Source organism: Gallinula chloropus, assembly GCF_964237585.1.
Source record: "Gallinula chloropus genome assembly, chromosome: 1".
Taxonomy (NCBI): domain Eukaryota; kingdom Metazoa; phylum Chordata; class Aves; order Gruiformes; family Rallidae; genus Gallinula; species Gallinula chloropus.
Genome location: NC_140085.1, coordinates 33,428,781 through 33,448,859, shown reverse-complemented (window position 1 = coordinate 33,448,859; position 20,079 = coordinate 33,428,781). Strand labels below are relative to the sequence as shown.

At 39.3% G+C, this 20,079-nt stretch overlaps 1 protein-coding gene across 1 annotated transcript in view; it reads right to left on the bottom strand.

The window, feature by feature from the left end:
• Window positions 1–1,362: 1,362 nt before the first annotated feature.
• Window positions 1,363–20,079, bottom strand: part of LRIG3 (leucine rich repeats and immunoglobulin like domains 3) — a gene marked incomplete at its 5' end in the record, with an annotated part of 42,677 nt that continues 23,960 nt past the window's right edge. Inside the window, 14 exons of the mRNA XM_084278239.1 lie at window positions 1,363–2,052; window positions 5,169–5,444; window positions 5,537–5,680; window positions 6,756–6,914; window positions 7,116–7,568; window positions 8,192–8,473; window positions 9,005–9,325; window positions 13,297–13,460; window positions 15,776–15,847; window positions 16,238–16,309; window positions 16,966–17,046; window positions 18,433–18,576; window positions 18,995–19,138; window positions 19,449–19,592. Coding sequence (XP_084134365.1) covers window positions 1,808–2,052; window positions 5,169–5,444; window positions 5,537–5,680; window positions 6,756–6,914; window positions 7,116–7,568; window positions 8,192–8,473; window positions 9,005–9,325; window positions 13,297–13,460; window positions 15,776–15,847; window positions 16,238–16,309; window positions 16,966–17,046; window positions 18,433–18,576; window positions 18,995–19,138; window positions 19,449–19,592 — 2,701 coding nt within the window. The 3' untranslated portion in view covers window positions 1,363–1,807. The remainder of the gene's footprint in view (window positions 2,053–5,168; window positions 5,445–5,536; window positions 5,681–6,755; window positions 6,915–7,115; window positions 7,569–8,191; window positions 8,474–9,004; window positions 9,326–13,296; window positions 13,461–15,775; window positions 15,848–16,237; window positions 16,310–16,965; window positions 17,047–18,432; window positions 18,577–18,994; window positions 19,139–19,448; window positions 19,593–20,079) is intronic.

Genomic DNA, 20,079 nt, shown 5'->3' with positions numbered 1-20,079 from the left:
ATGCACTTAATTATAATCAAATACCCATATCAATGTCTGTCACCACATCAGCACATCTGGCAGCAATGAAGACAAATTAACAGTAAGAGTCAGAAAATCTGGCAATATGATCAACTAAAGCACGCAAAATCCATTCTCTACACTTAGACCACCAGTGACTAAGGATGGATTAACTTCCTGTCTCTAATACTGGCGCCTAAATTAAAGGGAAATTGCATCGCAATCTGGGTACCAGGTTTCTGGCTGCAAACAACAAAAAGCCCTTAGCTCAGCTAGGCCAGGCAGCACAACCTTCGCTCTAGCTTCAGCCATGATGTCAGTGATGGCCGACTTCAACAGCTGCTTTTAATTCAGTCTGAAAGAAGCGATTTGGCAGCCGCGCGAGTTTGCACCTTCAAAGAAGACAGATGTACAAAGCCGATGTCCTGTAACATTAACCATTTTGGAGTCTTGCTGGTTTAATGCAGTGATGACAAGAGGGTTCACAGCTTTCTAAAATAGGAGGCATCGGTACACAGAAAACCAAAACACAGTGTTTTTGCATATTTTTAACTGCCATTTTATAGAAAGCAAGCCTCCTTGTCTGCCTCCAAATGGGCAAAGGCATTGGGTTCCTTACTGCGAATTTAATCCAGCATGAATCTGCCATTGCTCAACTCCACTCAGCAACCAAATGAAGCGCAGATCTCATCTCTAACCAGAAAAGGGCAGCTGAATAAGGATCAGAAGCATGAGTTAAACCAAAGCAAACATTGTCTTGTACTTGGATTACCTTCTTGTGATGGGCGTGGAAGTAGCTGCAGAAGCAAAAAAGAGGGAGAAAGGGTATGGGAAAGCAAAGACTTGGGCATGCTCTGCATATTTGGCAAACACTTACCAGTAATCCACTTAGAAAAGAGTGATGCTACCAGGCAGGCATCCAGTGCCTTTTTAATTCCTTCACTAAACAGCTTGATACTGATCTGCGCATCAACTGTGCGTACACTCCACAAGATGCATGCACAGTATTCACACAGAGGCACTACAGCCTTGTGTGCAGGACCGCTGAGACCACGCACACACACACCCACCCCCCTGATCCCAGGAATTCTCCAAGGGGGAGATTTGCATGCCACTCCTGGAACAAAGAGCTTCAACCCACCTTTACCAGCCAGCAGCTGCGGCAGGACCACACCCGCTCTTAGAAGCTGAACATATTTTAACATGGTAAATCCAGAGATGCAAGTCTGAGACAAATAAAGGTGCAGACACACAACAGAAGGCGCCTACAAATGCAACGTTCCTCTACATACAAACGTGACTCTCACTTCTCCTCCTTCATACACTAATGTGGGCCACAGACCACATGGCAGCATATTTTATTAAAAGTAATGTGCAAAATAAGATGCATGATACCTGCAAAGAGCATGGAGTTTCCATTTGTAAAAAGGTACAAGTAACAGTACAAAATTAGAATGATTACTGCTCGTTTCAATAAAATGAAGTCTGACATAGAAACACATATGCTGTATTATTTACACCATTAATTTACAAAAGATATTATTTGCATAAAACAAAGCTATAAAATAATTAGAAATATAGTATTTTTATAAGGACTGTTTTCCCAGTATAAAAACGTAGAACATTTTGGCCATTATGCTTTATTTGTATAAAAATGCATTTATTTGTTCTGAATTCATAGCGTCACGTGGTTTCTTTCTTCCCTTCTTCCTTTCCTTGTTCCCTTTTTAAATAAAATTCCACACTGAGGTAGTAGTATATCAAAGTATTCTTTGGTTCCAAAAATCAATGGCAGGTCCGAAAGGAGCTATGTATCCAAATCACAGGATTGGAAAGTTGAAGTCCTAAAGTTTTCAAAGGGCTGTTTGTAAGTATAAATGTTATTTTCTCCTCTAGAAACCGTCCTTTCCTTTCCATCTTCATGTGCCTCTGCACTGAAGTCCAGTGAGGCGTGAGGATTATTATGGGAGGGTTTTGGTTGGCAATTTGCTGGCTGTCTGCAGCTTGAAAGAGAGTCCAGCCGAGGCCTCCATAAAGGCTTTCCAAACGTTCCTGAAAGACAGTAAATGAGTAAGTACGTGCAGAAATACTGATGCTAACAGTTGTGTGTCTCACTAAGGGCTGTGCTTTAGAATGCAAGCCAAGGATCAACACAAGCAAAAGTTCACCAAAGGCAAATTTTACTTAAAATTGTTGTTTTACACCTTAAGAGAAAACATCTGCATGATCACAAGCATAAGACGAGATTCTGGCACCAGAGACATTAAAAATATTTCCAAGGTAAATCTATGGCTACACATAACTTCATCACTTTTGTTTTCACCACAACTACTCCCGTGCCCACTTTTCTTTGGGGAAGGGGGCGGGGATGGGAGGTGGGCACACACACCAAACAGCAAACATATCAGCAGACACTTTGTAATACAAAAGTCAGAAGAGTCTTGTTTTGCTCTTCAACGAACAAATGGCATGTGAAAAGTGCCATGCCGTTCAGCAAAAATATTAAAGAACACTTAAAACCCCAACATGTATAGGGTTTTACAGCGTCCTCCTGCTGCATAATCTGACTGCTAAGACAACCTCTTTCTGGTTAGTGTCTTTCATTAATAACAATGGTCCTGCCAGCCAAATTCTCCATTCCCACCTGTTCATCTCTTTGCCCACAGATGGCTACAACAGACACAGCCCAAAGAGAATTCGGCATTTGAGTTGAATCTTTATTAATAATTATCTGGATTCACTAGCCAGAACATAATTAGTGTGCCTGTCACTCTTCACCACTGGGCAGGAATTAGCATCAACCCCTCCGCAAGGAAGCCCTTCTCCTTTTTCACTGAAGAAAGATATGTTTGTCACAAGTCAAGAGTGCCTGTAAGTGACACTCAAGAGACTTATTTTCAGAGGATGATGTGCCATGGGCTCATTTTGAAAAACTCACTTTTTACTAATAACCAACCCTACTACCACTAATGAATTTTTCACCCTCAAAGCCATACTTCAAGTTTTGCTTAGTTGCTAGAAGCAAAGGTCTCATGTAAAACTGTCATCTGAGACGTTACTAAAAAAAGGATTTGGACACCATCCATATTTGCATCAGTGATTTGCAGAACAATTTTGCTCCTAACACAATATGAAAAGACATGCCTCACAGCACCAAAACTACAAATGAATCCCATCTTATAAAAAAAAATACAATTCCAAGCTGTAAACTTTCTGGCTTATGCTTTAACAGTGATGCTAGTACCAGCTGTATTCTTCATTGAAGTGGGGCTGAATTTGAAGACAATGATGCTGAAAACGCAAATCCACAAGAAATCTGCCAAGACTACTTCCACATCCATCACCTCCAAGATCTAACCATAGGCTCTTTTGAGTCAAGCATGTTAATGATTATGAAGTGTCCAAGGCAATGATGATGCAAGTTGGGTGGGGTACTAGCTCAGAGAACTGACCAAAAAAAAAAAGTAGCTCTACACAGATTTTTAGTGCAGAAAGGGGAATATAGCCCCTCAAGATTGAATTAACTCCTGGGTATACCCACATGCAGTAGAAATACTTTCTTCAGGAGACATGTGGTTAAGCTCTATCTGCACAGTCCCACCACAGCAATAGTGGCAGGCAGCCAGGAGAACGTGCGTAGTCCCAGGGCCTCTGCCAGATGTCATGGCATCTGCAATGTTTTACAGTCCAAACATCTGGCTTTCGAAGGGGGAAAACTTCAGAGCTTGTACCTCCCTCCCCACCCCCTGAGAACAAAGAGCCCAGTGATGCACGTTCCCCCAGGTCTCCTCACACAGCCAGCAGACCCAGGCCTTCATCAACCATGCTGACACCAGCCGGGAGACAATCCATGGTACCAAGGCTGCACTTGGTGTTCGTGTACCAGAGGGATGAAAGCAGTATATGGGTTTCTATGCGTTTTAAACCCACCAAGCAAACCAACAACCCAGATTTAGGGAACTTCAAAGGTAAAGCAACGCTTTTCTCCTCCTCCCTCACCTCTCCCTGCAATCTGGATTGAAGTTGTAAACACCAAATTAAGCTTCAGAAACTCTTCTGTCATACACACCATGAGAAAAGAAGAAAAAGGAAGGGCAGAGAGGATGTTTTTCCACAATGCTGTACTTTGAAGGGTAAATACTTCTGGCTCACTGTGTTATACAATATATCCTCATGCACCAGAGTTCAAGTCTCCTCACCTGCCCTGAACCCTCCTGGGACCCTGCACACCTTTTGCCTGTCAGGCAAAACTTCTGGTATGCCTCAAGTCTGTTAAGGTGTATTTACAGAAGTGTGCTAACATCTGTGGAAATCAGCCAGCTATATTAAGAGAAAAGATAAGAATCACACCACTGACGAGATTTTTATGTAAGCATGAGCTACTAAGAACTCCTGATAACCTAAGTACGCTGGTTACACAGTTTCACTGTCATCTGTTTTCTGTTCCTGAATTTCAAACATTTGGGAGGTTGTATCTCATAGTCCCTGAAGTTGGCTTTCCTGAGAAGCAGCTGAGGGCTCACAGTTATACCCAGTGGTGAACCACATCCCTGGATACACCACATTTGTCCTGATGACTCCTTTGATGTATGTCAGTTCTGCTTCTGACCAAGCCTCAGGCTGCTCCCTTTGTAAACCAGCTCAGGGCACATCTCCTGGCTAACTCCTGGTAGGATCCCGAGGGCACCCTGAGTTCTGGGGTATCCAACTGTCCACATGCACTGAAGTGGAGGGTGAGCCTACATGTACAGTTCAGTAGTGCAAGCCTTAACAAAACTGCAGTATCGCTAGTTACTCATGGAAGAAGGGGGTGGTGGAGGGGGGAGAAAACAAGACAACAAGCACACATGCAAAATGTCAGAGAACTGTCAAACTGCCTTTCCTCAGAGACTTCCTGACTCCCCTCTCCTCCTTTCTGAAGTATTTATATCCCACATGCTACATTATCTTACTAAATTCATAGACACACAGAAAAAGAAGCCCATGCAAAATTGACAACATTATTTTTTTCACAGTGCTAGCTATATGAGTATCTAAACACCACTACAGGATTACCTATTGTGGGAGTGCGAAGAAAAAAGCTGAAAAATCAGCTTTGCTTAGTGCTGGAAGTAGGAAACAAGACAGCAAACAGCAGCTTGAATAAAAAAACAATAAGTGGAACATACCCATGAAAGTGCTGTTACTGATAATAGCTGAGGGTTCCAAACTTCTGTTTAAATCAAATGTGTCCAAGTTCAGACTTCTGCTTTTTATTCCAGTTCCTTCATTTTGAGTATAAATGGAGTTAATCAATTTGCTACTTGTAGCCTGCATCCCAATTATGCCAACACACTGATCAAAGGTATCTTCCAGTGGTGGTGAGTATTGATAGCATTCCTTTTTCTTTAGATATGCAGACTCATAGGGGTCCAGGCATGCTGTTCTTTGGTCAGGGCTGCAATCTAAAGAAAATGAAAAATTGTTTTTACATTTATTCACCATAGCACAAGATCAAATTAGGACGGAAACTTTCCCCCTCCTGCCCCCAACTTACTTGCACTGTATGCTTCAAAGGCCTCCGAGCCATATGTGTTTCCTTTTAAATACAAAGTCCCCGAGGTCCCCAGATAGTGACACAGGAAGGGATCTGCCACACCCTCCAAGTCTGTTTCACTGCTGTTATCTAGATGGCAAATGCCTTAAAAATAAAATTGACATGTCAGTATATGGTCTTTTCTTAAGCTTCAGCTTTACAGTTTTTGGTAAGTTTTGTTCTTTTAAGAACCCCGACTGTTCAACTACATTTCATGGTGTATTTCGAGCTTGCTTAAGTTTAACGCAGCCTTTTGATGACAACTCCAATTCTACCAAGTGTCCAATTAATTAGCTTGACGAAAAACATGTCACAGTTTGCTTGATTATGCAGTTCTTGGGTAACAGAACAAGTGCAGTCACAGCACTCAGAAGCAGGGACTGACTTCATCTCAAGCGCTGGAGGCCAGGCTCTTACTCTCCCTCACAGAGCCACCTTGCAGAACATGGAGCACTAATGAGAAAGTCCCATGTGGAAGAGTCTGAGAAGTCACTGCCTGCTTGAACAGTGATACTGATTTTCAGGTGAATGGCTCCTGAAAGCTGTGGACATGGTCTGTGGCTCTTCCTCCACAAAAAGGCTGCTCCTCTCACCACTGCTTCATTCCCACCTGCCCCAACTCCTGACTGTATCTTGACCCTTTCCAAGCAAGGTGCCTTTTCCTCCCTAACCCAGGTAATGTTTTGAACTCTCCGAGTCCAGATGTACAGACATTAAGTACTGCAGCTTTTAACTTGTAGTCATCTTAAATCCTTTATTGATTCTAACCCTAATGACTTTTCTAACAGGAAAGTTTAATCAGTCATATTATACTGAAGTTACACTGGTGTTACCACCCATTCCTGCACTCCATTACCAGTATCCTTTTCAAGCTGTAACAGAAGACGTGCTGTTCTAATTCCTGTTGGATGCTCTTGTTTTGGAAATGTGATCATCAGTTAAATCTACCCTTGAAACTAGAGAAAATCTTCATGATTTTAGCAAAGCTGTAATATCATTTGGATGAACGGAACCAACTGTCTGTTATTATCTCATTGAAGCAATCCTAAGCAATAAATTTCACACCCTCTCTAACTTTAGGGAAAAAATTTATTTAGCATTATTTCTATCAGTTAAAGACAATAGCCAAACTGCAGCTACTCAAGAAACATGGAAAATATGTTTAATGTTTTACACCTACCATTACTGTCCCTCTGTTGCAAGAAATACCCTCCCATGGAAGATGTGAGGAACTGATGATGACTACCATTTTCAGATGAACCATATCCATCCTGCCTTTCCGCCAGTGTCCCCTGGGATGACAGATAACTTGGAATGTCAGCAGGCAAATTTGTTTCATCTGCAGGGTAGTAGAAGACCAAAGCATACTTTAAGAGTTTGGAGAAACATTTTTAAACTTGTCAGCAAAGTGCTGAAGTTAGCAAACAATACACTCTTCTGACTCTGAGTCAAAGCACACAAACGTTCCTACAATAAATTCACTGCAAAGCAACCACAAACATTTTTGTGCCTTTCCAAGGCAAACATTCAGTTTACACACCTGTATTTGTGATGCTGCAATCCTCATTTCTCCTTCTGGTGTGGTAGATGATGACCACCCACACCAAGGAAGTGCCCACCACACAGCAAACCACAGCTATGATCACAATGCCAACTGTGGCCCATCCATCATCATCAAGTGACGGGGCAATATTTTGAGGAGAATCACAGGTGGGAGTAGGAATTACATTGAGACGGATGTTGCCTCGTTCTGTTCCAAGCGTATTAGACATTTCACAAGTGTATTTCCCAGCATCTTCTACATCTGTATCCACAATAATTAGTAACTGATTGCCTGCAGCAAAGAAATGCCTTTCCGTTACCACGAGAGGGCTGTCATCCTTAGTCCAGTTCAGTCGGGGTAGAGGGCTACCACCAGCAATACACTGCAAGACGGCAGTTTCACCTTTGGTTACAGTTCGATCCAGCAAAGGCCGCAAAAATGAAGGTGTTTCTGAAAAGAAAGCATAAACCTTATATTCTAAATGACCTTGCAAGAATGGGAACGTGTCCCTTTCCTTCACAGTTCAAGAGGAAAATCTCAATTAAATGCATCAGTAAGGCCTAATGAGGCTTACTCTCATTCTCAGGAAAATACACACTGAAGGAATATGAAGGAAGAGCCTGCAGTTTACTTGTCAATTGATCAGACCTAGACGCTTGATTACCTCAGAAGGTAAAAAGGCCAAAAAGTACATGCTCAAGATTACAGAGAACTAGATTAAAAATGGTTAACAAAATGTCAGGAAATTAAAAGTTAAACAAAATACCCTGCAACTAAACAAAAACAGCCCCCTTCCTCCCTGCACTGCTCCCCCCTGCATATCAGACATTGTATAGTACACACAGAGAAACATAACTTTTATTATTTTGCATCATAAAAGTGATTGTGTGATAGAGTTCACATTTCTGATCTATAACTATGTGCCAATACAAATTATTTCAGAGTATTTTTATTTCTATACAGCACTTTCATAACGTTTTAGCAGCTGTATTTAATCAGCTGATGATTTTAAAAGTGCTCACTGATAGCTCCGTTCGAGGAGATTAAGCCACCAAGGATTGCCACTGTCTTACCTAGTACAGTTAAGGTTGCATTAGCTGAAATGCTTCCAGCAGTGTTTTGAGCTGTACAGCTATAGACACCTGTGTCCTCAATCTTTACATCAACAATGAAGAACACGTCGTCTTCAGGCATGACATGCATGCGCCTCTTACGTGCTGCAGGAAAATCTGTTCCACCGTCTTTCTGCCAAGCAATCTGTGGGACAGGATGTCCAACTGCAGCACACTCCAAGCGTGCCATTGCCCCAGCACGAATGGTTAAGTCCATCGGGATCTTTGTAAACGAAGGCAGCACTAAAGGAAAGTTAAGTGACACCAAAATGAATAAGTGAAACACACTCTTCTTTTTTTGCATAGCATATTCTTAACACCATTCTTAAGCCTAAAAATGAGGAAGAGGCATGCAACCTAAATTTATCAGTAGCCAAAGAGAGAAGGAGGGAGCTGTGAAGTACGACACCACCTAGACAAAAATCTTGTTTCTGCTAACAGTGCCTTACATGACCATTCCATAGTACCTTAAAACAGAGTACACACCTCCTATGAAGAAGAGATTAATCTTTTCCCACCTTGTTACACAGATTTTGTCAGATTTACTACAAATTTGGTCTGTTTTCTGTTTTTTCCTATACTATGGTTAAGCACAATGGGGCCAGATGTAAAACTGCATGGTGATCTTGCAACTAGATACATTCTAAGAAATAACTTCAGTTTATTAAGGGATCTTCCACAAGACATAGATGATGAGAATAGGAAATCCCTGTTTACATATCCTGATTAAAATCATTCTACTTTAAGTCCACAAGCAAAAAGTAACATACTTACTATTCACTGTAAGTTTGGCTTTGACAGAGTAGGATGAACCAAAATGATTTGAAATAACACACTGGTATTTCCCTTCGTTACTGAACTCGACATTGCGCAGTCGAAGGATGGTTGTGTACTCCATCACTTCCCCGCCCTGCGCCCGGAGGTGCGCGTAATTCTCCATTTCAGCATCCTGCAGTAGCTCATTGTCTTTCTTCCAGGCAAAAGTCATCGGGGAGTCACTGCTGCTGGCTGCCGAACACACGAAACTCAAATTGGAGCCTTTGATTGCTGACTGGGTTTCGGGCTGGACAGTGATCTGTGGTTTAGGAAAATCATCTGCACAGAAAGGAGAAAAAGTAACACAGAGGAAGAGAGAAAAAATATTTGTGAGACCCAAGAACTCTATTTAGAACGAGTTTGTAAGCCTTGTTTTATAGGTTGGAGAGAAGAGTCAGGTAAGTATTTATAGAATAGATACACAATGCTTTCGTTTTAAATTTCACTAGCCTTAGGGCATTTAAAGACACAATATTTATGAGTTTATTGTGCCAAACCATCTCAGAGAGGACATTTAAAGGCAGACTGTGTGTACAGTTTGTTTGACAGCAGCACTAAGGAGGAAAGAACTACTCCCCAACATCCATAAGAACTATTCTGAATGTCAGTTGTGAAGCTTACCCTTCATTTTTACACCACCTCCAGCTGCAGTGAGTTTTTCTTTATTGAAAGAATAGTTCTTCTGCCATCAGAAACTGCAAGTTAAAGTCATGGGTCTTTCCCAAACCCACAAAAAACAATCAGGTACAAATGTCATTGCTCCAGTGATTTGTGGCTGTTTGGTCCACCCTATACACGCTGCAGTGCTGAAAATCCCTTAAGCAGGGCAGCACACAAGAATTTAAAGAGATTAGTTTCTGGAGGTCCCTTTACTATTGGAAAGTTACCTTCAAAGTGCCATTTTGTGATTTTACAGAATTAGTTGTCTTCTGAACTACTTATTCTGTCAACTGTGTGTACATTGCTTGTACAAAAGGAACAGGCAATTAAATGCTTGGTCTCCCAGAAGCAAGAGCCTTAGCCAATTCCAAACTTTCAAGATGTCTCCTACCTCCTGACAAAGACACAGGCTCAAATTTCACAGGCACTGCAGGAAAATCCCCGTGCCCAAAATCCCCCTTACTACAGACCCTGCCTGCACTACAGCATTAGGTTCTACCTAGCCACTTTGCCTTCTCATATCTCTGTCATTTGGGAACAACATACCAGGGTCAAAGAATTATTTCCTTGAAGAACCTCCATGCAGCATGTTGCAAAAGAAAATGAGATGTGCAGGTAGCCTGAATTCAAGCTACCTGCAGAAGCCTTGCAGCTCTGCAGCTTCTCTCCAGCACAATGTGGATTCCCATAGTCTCGGGCCCTAAGCATGGGCTTCAAGAGCCTCCCAGCCAATTTGGCTTTCAATGCTTCACACCCAGCCAGAAGTCCTCTATGCAAGCTACTTTTGCAAACTGAGTTGATAGTAAAAGGAAATTGATAGTGAAAGTAAGTAAAACACTGTAAATGAGACGTCTGAAAGGACAGGAGAACATACTTCACTCTGGATTAGTCATACCATCAATGGAATAATAAAATATTTTTAAAATCTTATTTGGCAGAAAGGGGGAATGGATCAGGAAGGGTCACTCAAGTAAAAATATACTACAGAACACAGAAGAACACTCTAGTGTAAGAGTGGCAATGTGTTTTGCCAGAACTGAATAATTTGAGAGTATTTGTAAATACATACATCACAGGAGTATGTGCACACACATACACACACGCACACCATGGACACACTGAGAAATTCTGTTTCTTATTTTACAGAATCACTTGACTACCAAACATAGAAGCCACCTGACTACTGTGTAATGGTAAAGAAACTATGCATCATCTAGAAGGTACTCTATTGGTATCAATATGTTAAACTTAAGAAATCAATACATATCAAAGAAGCACCTATTTCATTTTCATTCCACAGTTATCTTTACTACAGAACTGTATTACGATTTGTTCCAGCTTGAAAGACATGATGTTAGGAAATTACATAGATTATTCTGGGGGTCTTTTTGTTTTATTTGGGTTTTGGGTTTTTGTTTGTTTGGGGTTTTTTTGTTTGGGGTTTATTTTTTGGGTTTCTATTTCAGCTTTGCAGATACAGAAACCTTGCCGGACGTGACTTCCTTTAAGAAATCCAGGCTGACTCCAACCTATGTCCCAGTTGTTTCCAGAAATGCAACTTGGCACAATTTGGAGGTTATATATACTCATATAAATTAAATATAATAGATTATTTTAAACTCAGACAAAATTTAACACACTTCTCTTAGAGAATTCTCTAAAAGCAAAAGGTGGTCATTGTAAACTTATAAGGCAAGGTATTACAACCAAACATTCAGTAATCACACTTAATAGAAGTGTGATTAAATCACACTTATCACACTTTAATTAATCACACTTAATACATCTTAATGTATTAAGAGATTCTAGTTACTTCTGCATGACAATTACTTTGCATTAAATGTAACAACTTACTCAGTATCTCCCTTTTTGCTAATACATCTTAAAGGTTTTGAAATTAATTCACTGCAAATGGCATTCAGCAGTTAAAAGAAAAATCATGATACATCTAAATCCTCCAATTTAATTTCTTGCCAGAATGAGTTTATCATAAATAAGGATCTATACTTCATGTATACTCCATTAACTATTGAGTAATCTGTAACTTCCTGTACTACATCAACTCCTTTTCATCCATAGCTAGATTATGCACCATCTACTCATTATTTAGCATTCCTGTATTTATGTTCTGTGCCTGCTTTCCCACTGAGGAAAGGGTATGAGTGGCAACAGTAACAATTAAGCAAACTTGTTACAAAAGTTATTGAGAAGACAAATATTGTTACTGTTTTGTCTCCAAAGAATATAAAGTTTGAATTTTCTTGTATACAACAGAAATATGTAAAATCCAGTTAGCTTTCAATTTCCTGGCATTTTCAAAGTTCCCAGTTAATGTACTCAATCCTAGATCTTCACCAGGAATGTTTAGCTTCACTTTGCTTTAATTAGGGAATATAACATAGAGGTGATAATGAATGTTACTAAACAAACACAAAAATTTTGGTTTTAAGGCAGATGTCCTAATCTCAATTATCAAGTTTTAAAGTAAAAATCTCTTACTAGTATTTATCTGGTATGCTGAAAAACAAAATACCAGTAGCGTAACTGTAGTAAAGGGATGTTTTAAACTAGTTTATATGCATGAGATGATTTACATGCTTTAAGTAAGTAGACAACACACACACATAGAAGTGATCAGAGCTGAGGCCAGTCGGGCTATTTTATCTTCACACTTTCTCAGCTCTGAAATAACCTCAAGACTGATGAAGTATGAAAATAATTGTATTGGGTTTCCATGGCAAGGTTTGAGTAGCAGGGTGGCTTCTGCAAGAAACTAGTAGAGAGACCCCAAGTTGGAGCAGGGGAAGAGTGTGAGGAGTCCTCCCCCCTGAAGGGGAACAACCATCAGAGACAACGTATAATTAACTGACCCTAACCCCCATTCCCTGTTTCCCTGTGATGCTGGGATGGAGGAGGGAGAGAAATGAGGAGTTAAGATGAGACTGAGAAGGGAGGGGTGGAGTGAGGTGATGTTAAGGTTTGGTTTTATTTCTCATTACTAGACTCAATTTTGATTGGCAATAAGTTAAATTAATTTTCCCTCAGTCGAGTCTGTTTTGACTACAATGGTAACTGGTGAATGATCTCTCCCTGTCCTCATCTCATCCCATGAGCATTTCACTGTTATCTCCTGTCCCCTGCCCAGCAGAGGCAGGGAGTAATAGAAAGGCTCTAGTGGGTGCCTGGCATCCAGACAGGGTCAACCCACCAAAATAATTTCAAAATAATCAAAACCAAATATTGCATCTTAAGTGTGCCAAAATATCTCTCACTTAAAAATTATAGTTATCCAAACAATATTCATCTTCTAAATCTAGAGGCATATATATTTCCCTTGCACGCTATGCAATGTACTATGTAAGCAAGCTGTACATGAAATAAAAGTCAGAAAACTGTCACTCCCCATCTTGTACAAAGCCAGAAGCTTTGAGCATCTACATCACAGTTTCAAACAGAGAAGAAAATATTAACAAACATTAAACCCTCTCCATTTTTTTAGAGAAATCAAAATGTATCAAAGAAACCACAATAAAAATTGATGCATTCAGCAAAGTTTGTTCTATGGAACGAGGAATAGAGGCTATACTCACCACAGACAAACCCATCCAGACTTACAGCAAAAATGCTTCTTCCTTTTAGCAGCTGAGGATGGGCACAACTGGCATTTACAAAGCTCTGAAAATTGTTCTCTGACATCCACTGTGGTAGCCATTTTAACTGGCAGTCACACAAGAGACTTGATGTGTTTAGGTGCCTAAAAAAAAAAAAAAGCAATTACATACAAAGCCTGTCTCTTTTTTTCTGCTTGCAATGCAGATCTATAGGAGTGCACATCAGTAACAGACAACAGTCCAGAAGGGAGGCTAACATAAAAATTTATGAAAAATTTTCATTCCCTCATTTCCATTTCAGTCAGAATTTATCCTGAGGAAGATTGATAAAAAGTGAGTGGGGAGACTTATATTCAAGTGTGGAAATAACAAGTGTAGAACTGGTTATCTGCTTACATAACCTATGTGAATATATACACTCCAATAAGGGAAAAAAATAGTAAGAAAGCAAAGTGATATTCTGTGAAGCATCTCAAATCAGGAATTGAAGTACAGAGAGTTCTCATTTTTGGCTGAAATCTCAGAATCACACGTGAAAAAAGGTATTAAAAAACACAATCAGTAATAAAATTCCTCTCTTATCTTAGGTGTTCTTGTAGGAAAAGCAAAAATAATTTATAGATCCAGGGAGAAAAACAGCCTTCAAGATAAATGAAGACATACCAATTCTTGGATTTTTTTTCCTTGAAGAAAAGGAAGTGTCTCTACATTTTTTTTTTCCACACTAACATTGCGCAGATAAAACCTAGCAATGCCAGCTCACATTGAGATGAAACAGGCCATCTTTCACTGAACTTCTATGGGCATTCTTGTTATTCTTAGTGTTTTGCTATTCACCGTGGTTTTTTGCTGCCCCGATGCAGTGGGTATTTGTTATGCTATTTTCAGATATACTCTCTAGGGGCCTCAGAATAGAATTACAAAATGTGCATTTTTACTAAATAATCTTAGTTCTGGGAAAGTACTTTCTACCATCTGTCCGCATCTTCCTCGGACATAAGGATGTCTACCAAGTGCTTCAAGAAAAGTACAGAAAAAAACTATCCCAACAAATCTGGAACAGTTATTTCATTGATGTTCAGAGCTTGGTCTCTTGTAGCATCTTACACTTCCTTGGAGCAGTGTTATCCTGTCACTCCATCCCATTTGATCACTTTTCAAATCATCTGTATCAGTCCCTAATTGTCAGCACTGTGCTCCCACCGCTTCTCTTGTGCCAAATGTAGCAATTGCCCTGCGGGGTGAGTGAGTTCAGCAAACTAATCAAACAATACAACCAGATCCAATGCAACGGAGAGGAAAGGCAGTAGAGCAGCTGCAGCTGCATCAGGATATCTAACATCAAACTGAACTTTGAATTAACCAAATATTGTCTAGATACAAGAAATAAGTATTCTGTGGTATGGACAGGCACACACTGGAAACAATCTCCTCAGAGATATGATGGAATCCCCAGCACTGGAGGCTTTGCAGGACATGACTACACAGGGTGCTAGACAATCTCATCTAGGCTCCCTTTTCAACAAAATGTTGGACCAGATGACATTCTGAGGTTCCGTTCAACCTCAGCTGTTCTGTGATTCCATGAAATACACAAGGCTCCTCATTACTTTCTCTATGACACTCAACATGGCATAGTACTGTAAGATGAAGTAAAGAGCCAGCTGCTAGGTTTGTATTTGATGGGAATCTGGAGAACACAAATGAAAAGCTCCAGACAAGCTCCAGAAAGTTTCTACTCATAATGAAAACAGCCTATTTTGTTATTCTGTAGGTTGTTGACAGATAATCCACAGAGCAGTGCAAAAGAATAGATCAGACTAGAGAAGGCTGATATGAATAAAGGAGATGTAAGATATATAAGCAAGAGGAAGAATTAACTGTGTTCTGATCTCAGGGAATAGTGACAGTGGTGTTCTGCATCGGCCAACGCAGAAAGAGTGTAAGTGGACAAAAAAAAAAACCCTTAAAACTCACTAGAAGAATACATTCTTCCCAGTGACCGCTTCACGACTTCTCTGAAGATCTACCCCTTTGCTACTACAGGATAGAAGGACCAATTACAAGCACTGACAACCAAGTCTTTACAAAAGAATTACGGCTCTGCATTTCACTGGTCCAGTAAGCTTTAGCTCAGTGATAGCACTGCTGATCTTATAGCACATTACATCAAAGTCGCCCTTATCTAATAACTATGAGAGATCAGACAATTTAAAATAAGGACTCTAGACACCAAATGCAGCAGAAAATTAACATCTCCTATCCTACACTACCTCACTTAAATACAGTCATCACATGGAAAACAAAAAGACAAAACACTGACATACCCTTTGTAGATGAGTTCAGAGATTACAGTGGGAGTTTGTCATTGCATCAGGCAACATTTTACAAGGCTTTTAATTTTATGTTTATATAGTTTTATGTATTTAATAGGTGATGTCTTTAGATAGAAACTTACAATTCTTTGAGTTTCTTCATTTGTGAAAACGCATTTCCTTGAACTGACATAATTGCATTGTTACTGAGATCTCTAGGAAAAATAAAAATAAAAATAACATTAGAGGAGTAAAGACAATGGATGTATTTGGATGTACTTAAGAGTCAAGGAATACTTTGCTACCATAGTATATACAAAGGATTCCCTATCTCAAAAACTAAAGAGACTGGACTAAGGAGTTTTATACCATGCATAATACATAAGATTTTCTGCATTCATTATAAAATACATATTTAGTATGACTTCAAAATAAGTGAACCTTCTCAAGATCCCAGCAGGGTAACCAAGGTAACCAGGGTACAGCAGGGTAAGTGTATTTCCTTCAAAGTCACAAGGTAAAGCTTGTTAGTCCTCATTTTGTTTCAATTAGTATCAAAATTCCTTTTTCCAGTGTTGGGTTTAATATTAATTTCTACTACTTACAGGTGTTCAAGTGCATCCAAACCAGAAAATGCTTTCTTTGTAATGGATCTAATCCTGTTTCCTTGGAGTATCCTGGAAAATATTAATACACAATGCAGAAAAAGATGCAATAAAATGGAAGCAATTTTTGAGGGAAACAATTGCGGTTTTGGTATTTATTTCTAACCCATGACTAATATTCACCTTCCCCAATGCAATAAAATGTCTCACCTTTAAAAGATACCCATTTAATCCCCACCAGCAAGCATCTAGATTTTACAATGATTTTAGACAATGTTTAATGTGTACGTTCAGAGGTATAGATTATTTCAACTGTATACACATCTTTTTATTTCATAGATGTGCATCTGAAAATTTCAATGTTAGGAAACCACTTCTACTGGATGCTGCATTACTTTTTCAGAAACTCTCCCAGTCACTGTGCCTTTGCAATGTAATGCACGTATCACTTCCTATTATGAGAAAGCCTCATTCTTTGAGAAATCTTTCCATAAACAGTAGTAATATTCAAAATAGTTCAGATTAGTTTTACTTAAAAAAAAAAACCCTGTAATTTCTTTCACAGAAAAGGAACACTTTATAGACACAAAATGATAAGGAAGGGGGAAAAATTACCTCAGCTATGAAAAATATAACATCATTAAATGTTGGTCTTGTCCCTTGAAACACAAATAATCTAAGCTAAATTTTTTTTAGGAATCATGAGATAGAAACGTAGCAATACTCACAGCTTCCTAAGTTTATCTAGACCAGAGAAGGCACCATTCATATCTTCAATAGTCCATGATATTTCATTGTTTTTCAGATCCCTGTTTGAGGAGGAGGGAGGGAAATCAAACCAAAAGAGCTACTACAAAGAACAAGGTATGTACTTCTTCAAGAGCATGCATTATTTTAAACAGTTTCTAAAATTACTTTCTGGTAGGCTGGGGTTTTGTTTGTTTGGGGTTGGTTGTTGGGTTTTTCTTCTTTATTTTTAAGGGAAGCTTTTCCTGATTATCTATTTCATTTTTTACTAAGAAACTTTGAAGACTCTTAGTACTTTTTCCAAGGATAATTAAAAAGATCAAAACGCCCCAAATTTTACAAATCATTAGAAAACAAGCCCACATTTCCCTAAAACAGTGTTCACATATATGACTATCATAGGAGAAGTGTCATAAGAAGGGAGGGGATTAACTGTTTCCCTTTTGAAACAAAATACACTTGTGCCTTTTAAGTTCACTGCATTAACATACAGAGAATGTAGAGAGTTATTAAGAAAAATTAATCACTTTTACATTCTACAATATCCACAACACTAGCTTAATTATCTGTGAAACATAAAAAGATTAGAGATTTCTGGAAAAAATGGCATGTCAGCAAAGAATCAACAGGGTAGGGCTAGGAGGAAAAAAAAAATGTAGTTGGAAAAAGTCTAACACTTAATTCCCAGACACCCTGCAAGTGTCCAGCTTCCTTTGTATGATTGATAGCTCTCTGTATGCTCAAAAAACATAGCATGCACCCCTCTGAATTTCATCTTTGCTAGATACCCGAAGTGTGAGTTTGTGAGCAAACCCCTGAAAGTAAAATGTAAGCAAACACCCTTTTCAAAGCCTACAGGGAAAGGCGATCATTTCTTTCATCTGGCTAACAGATGGGTCAATGGTACACAACTGGAAGATTTTAATGAAGTGGAATACATTTAGATTAGTTTACTTTTTTCTCCCCCTTTCATTAAGAAATGCTATTTCAAACAAATTCCAAATGCTTAAAGCAATTGCTCAGTCACGACAAGCATCAGCATCCACAGGAGTACAAGTTTTGAGTTTTGTCTTCTCATTTCTACCGTGAGAAAAAATGATTCAGTTAAGACAGATCCCTAGAGCTGTGGGTAGCAGTGCTGCTTGCTGCCTTCAAATGGAGGTATGCTTTTGCCATAATGCTACTGAAAGTTTGTATTGTAATTAACACCATCCATTGTGCACAACTAATGAAAGAGGAAGACCTTCTCCCAACTATTCTGAAAAAATCCTACCATAAAAATTAAAAATAACCCCCCCACCCAACCCCCCAGAACAACCAGCCTGAACTAGGAAAGTTAACATATTGTATATTTTGTAAGAAAAAAATGTATAAACAATTTATTAATTTTTTCTTAAGGGCTGAAGGGTTTTTTTAAACCTTAAAAAAAAATTTGTTTGTCTACTTACAAAGTCTGTAGACTGGAAAGTCCCCGAAAAGCACAATCAGCAATGTAGTTTACTTTGTTGTTTCCAATGTACAGTCCAACCAGCACGCTTAAACCAACGAAGCTTGAATCATCTAACCTTGCTAAGTGATTGAACGTCAAATCTCTGCATATTCAAGGAAAAAAATGTATTTTAATGTTTGCACTGCAGTGCTTATGACTCATTCAACCCAGGTGAAGGGGGGTGAGAAGTTTCTCCCCTCCCTCTTACAACTGTCATAAAACCTACTACCCCATTTTTTACCACACAGCTTGTGTATTATTTTTGATAATTCACAAATTACTGGAGAATTAATTTCTTTAGTTTAAAAATGACTATTAGAGTTTAAGTACAACTGCACAATGAAATGAAGCTGTAACAATTGGCTTCAACTTCTTTAAACAGAATATAACTGTCCCACATACAAAAAAGTGGTTGTCACCTTGGAAACTTTGTTATGAAAAATTCACAGATCAGTGGTAAGAAGCTCATGCTTTGGCATGTACCCAGCTTTCAAAACTGGAATAGAATAAAAGCTACTCACAGCTCACTGAGTTTTTGGCAAAATTCCCAGGCATCAGGACTGATCCTACTGATGGCATTTTGGCTGAGATGAAGCTGCTGCAGCATCAGCAGGCCATAAAGCCAGCCCTTGGTTACCTCTGTTAAGTTGTTATGGTCCAGCTGCCTACAAACACACACAAACATATACAAACAGATAAAAGACATAAGCTCCAGAAACTCAGCAACGTGCGGGCTCTGCCACAGGTCTACATCTGACTTCCTGATACTGGCTGGATCGCTGCAGCCTCTGTTCACACTTAGAGTTGGATGCCCGAGTTCAGAATGGGCTGCCACACACATTCAACAACGACTGCTTGTTGCTTTTCAGTCCACACTAGAATTTAATTAAACATCACCTTTAAACTTCATCAAGCAATTCTATTCACCCTGCACAGTTCTACTTAACATCTTACCAGCTGAAAGTTGATACTTACAAGACTTCCATGTTGGTTAATCCCCAGAAAGCACCATCCATGAGCTTAGTAACACCGTTCCTCTGCAGTTTTAATGATTTCAAAGCTGGAAGTCCTTGGAATGTAAGCCCATCTATTTTTTTAATTTTGTTGCGATTCAGTTCCCTGCATCAATAAAATTCATAGTTACAGCAGACCACGTTCACCTGCATGCCAACAACCTTTCTTCCCTCCCTGGTAAGAAACCTTATTTAAATACTTTTCTTGCACATAAAGCAACAGGACAAGATGTAATAAAAATCAAACATTTTACTGTAATACATTATGTCTAACCATGCTAGTAGTGTTCTGCCTTTCTGACATTGAGGACAAGCACGTGGTAGTTCCTTGATTTTCAGATTTAAAGACTCCTTGTCAGCCTAGAATGTCATGGTTAGTCCTGTTTGCAAATTCAAAAGCAAGTTCCTGGTGTTTATCCAGCAGTAGAGCTGTTCAGATTAACTTGCAGTTACACTCAATAATTAGAAAGAAAGTTAAATTTTTTAGTTGTGGTAACTAGGCAAAATTGAATTTCCTGGCTGATCCCCCTATTCCTTAATATGGAGTCAATTCTTCATTACACATTCTGTCGTCATTCTCCACAACTAGTTAC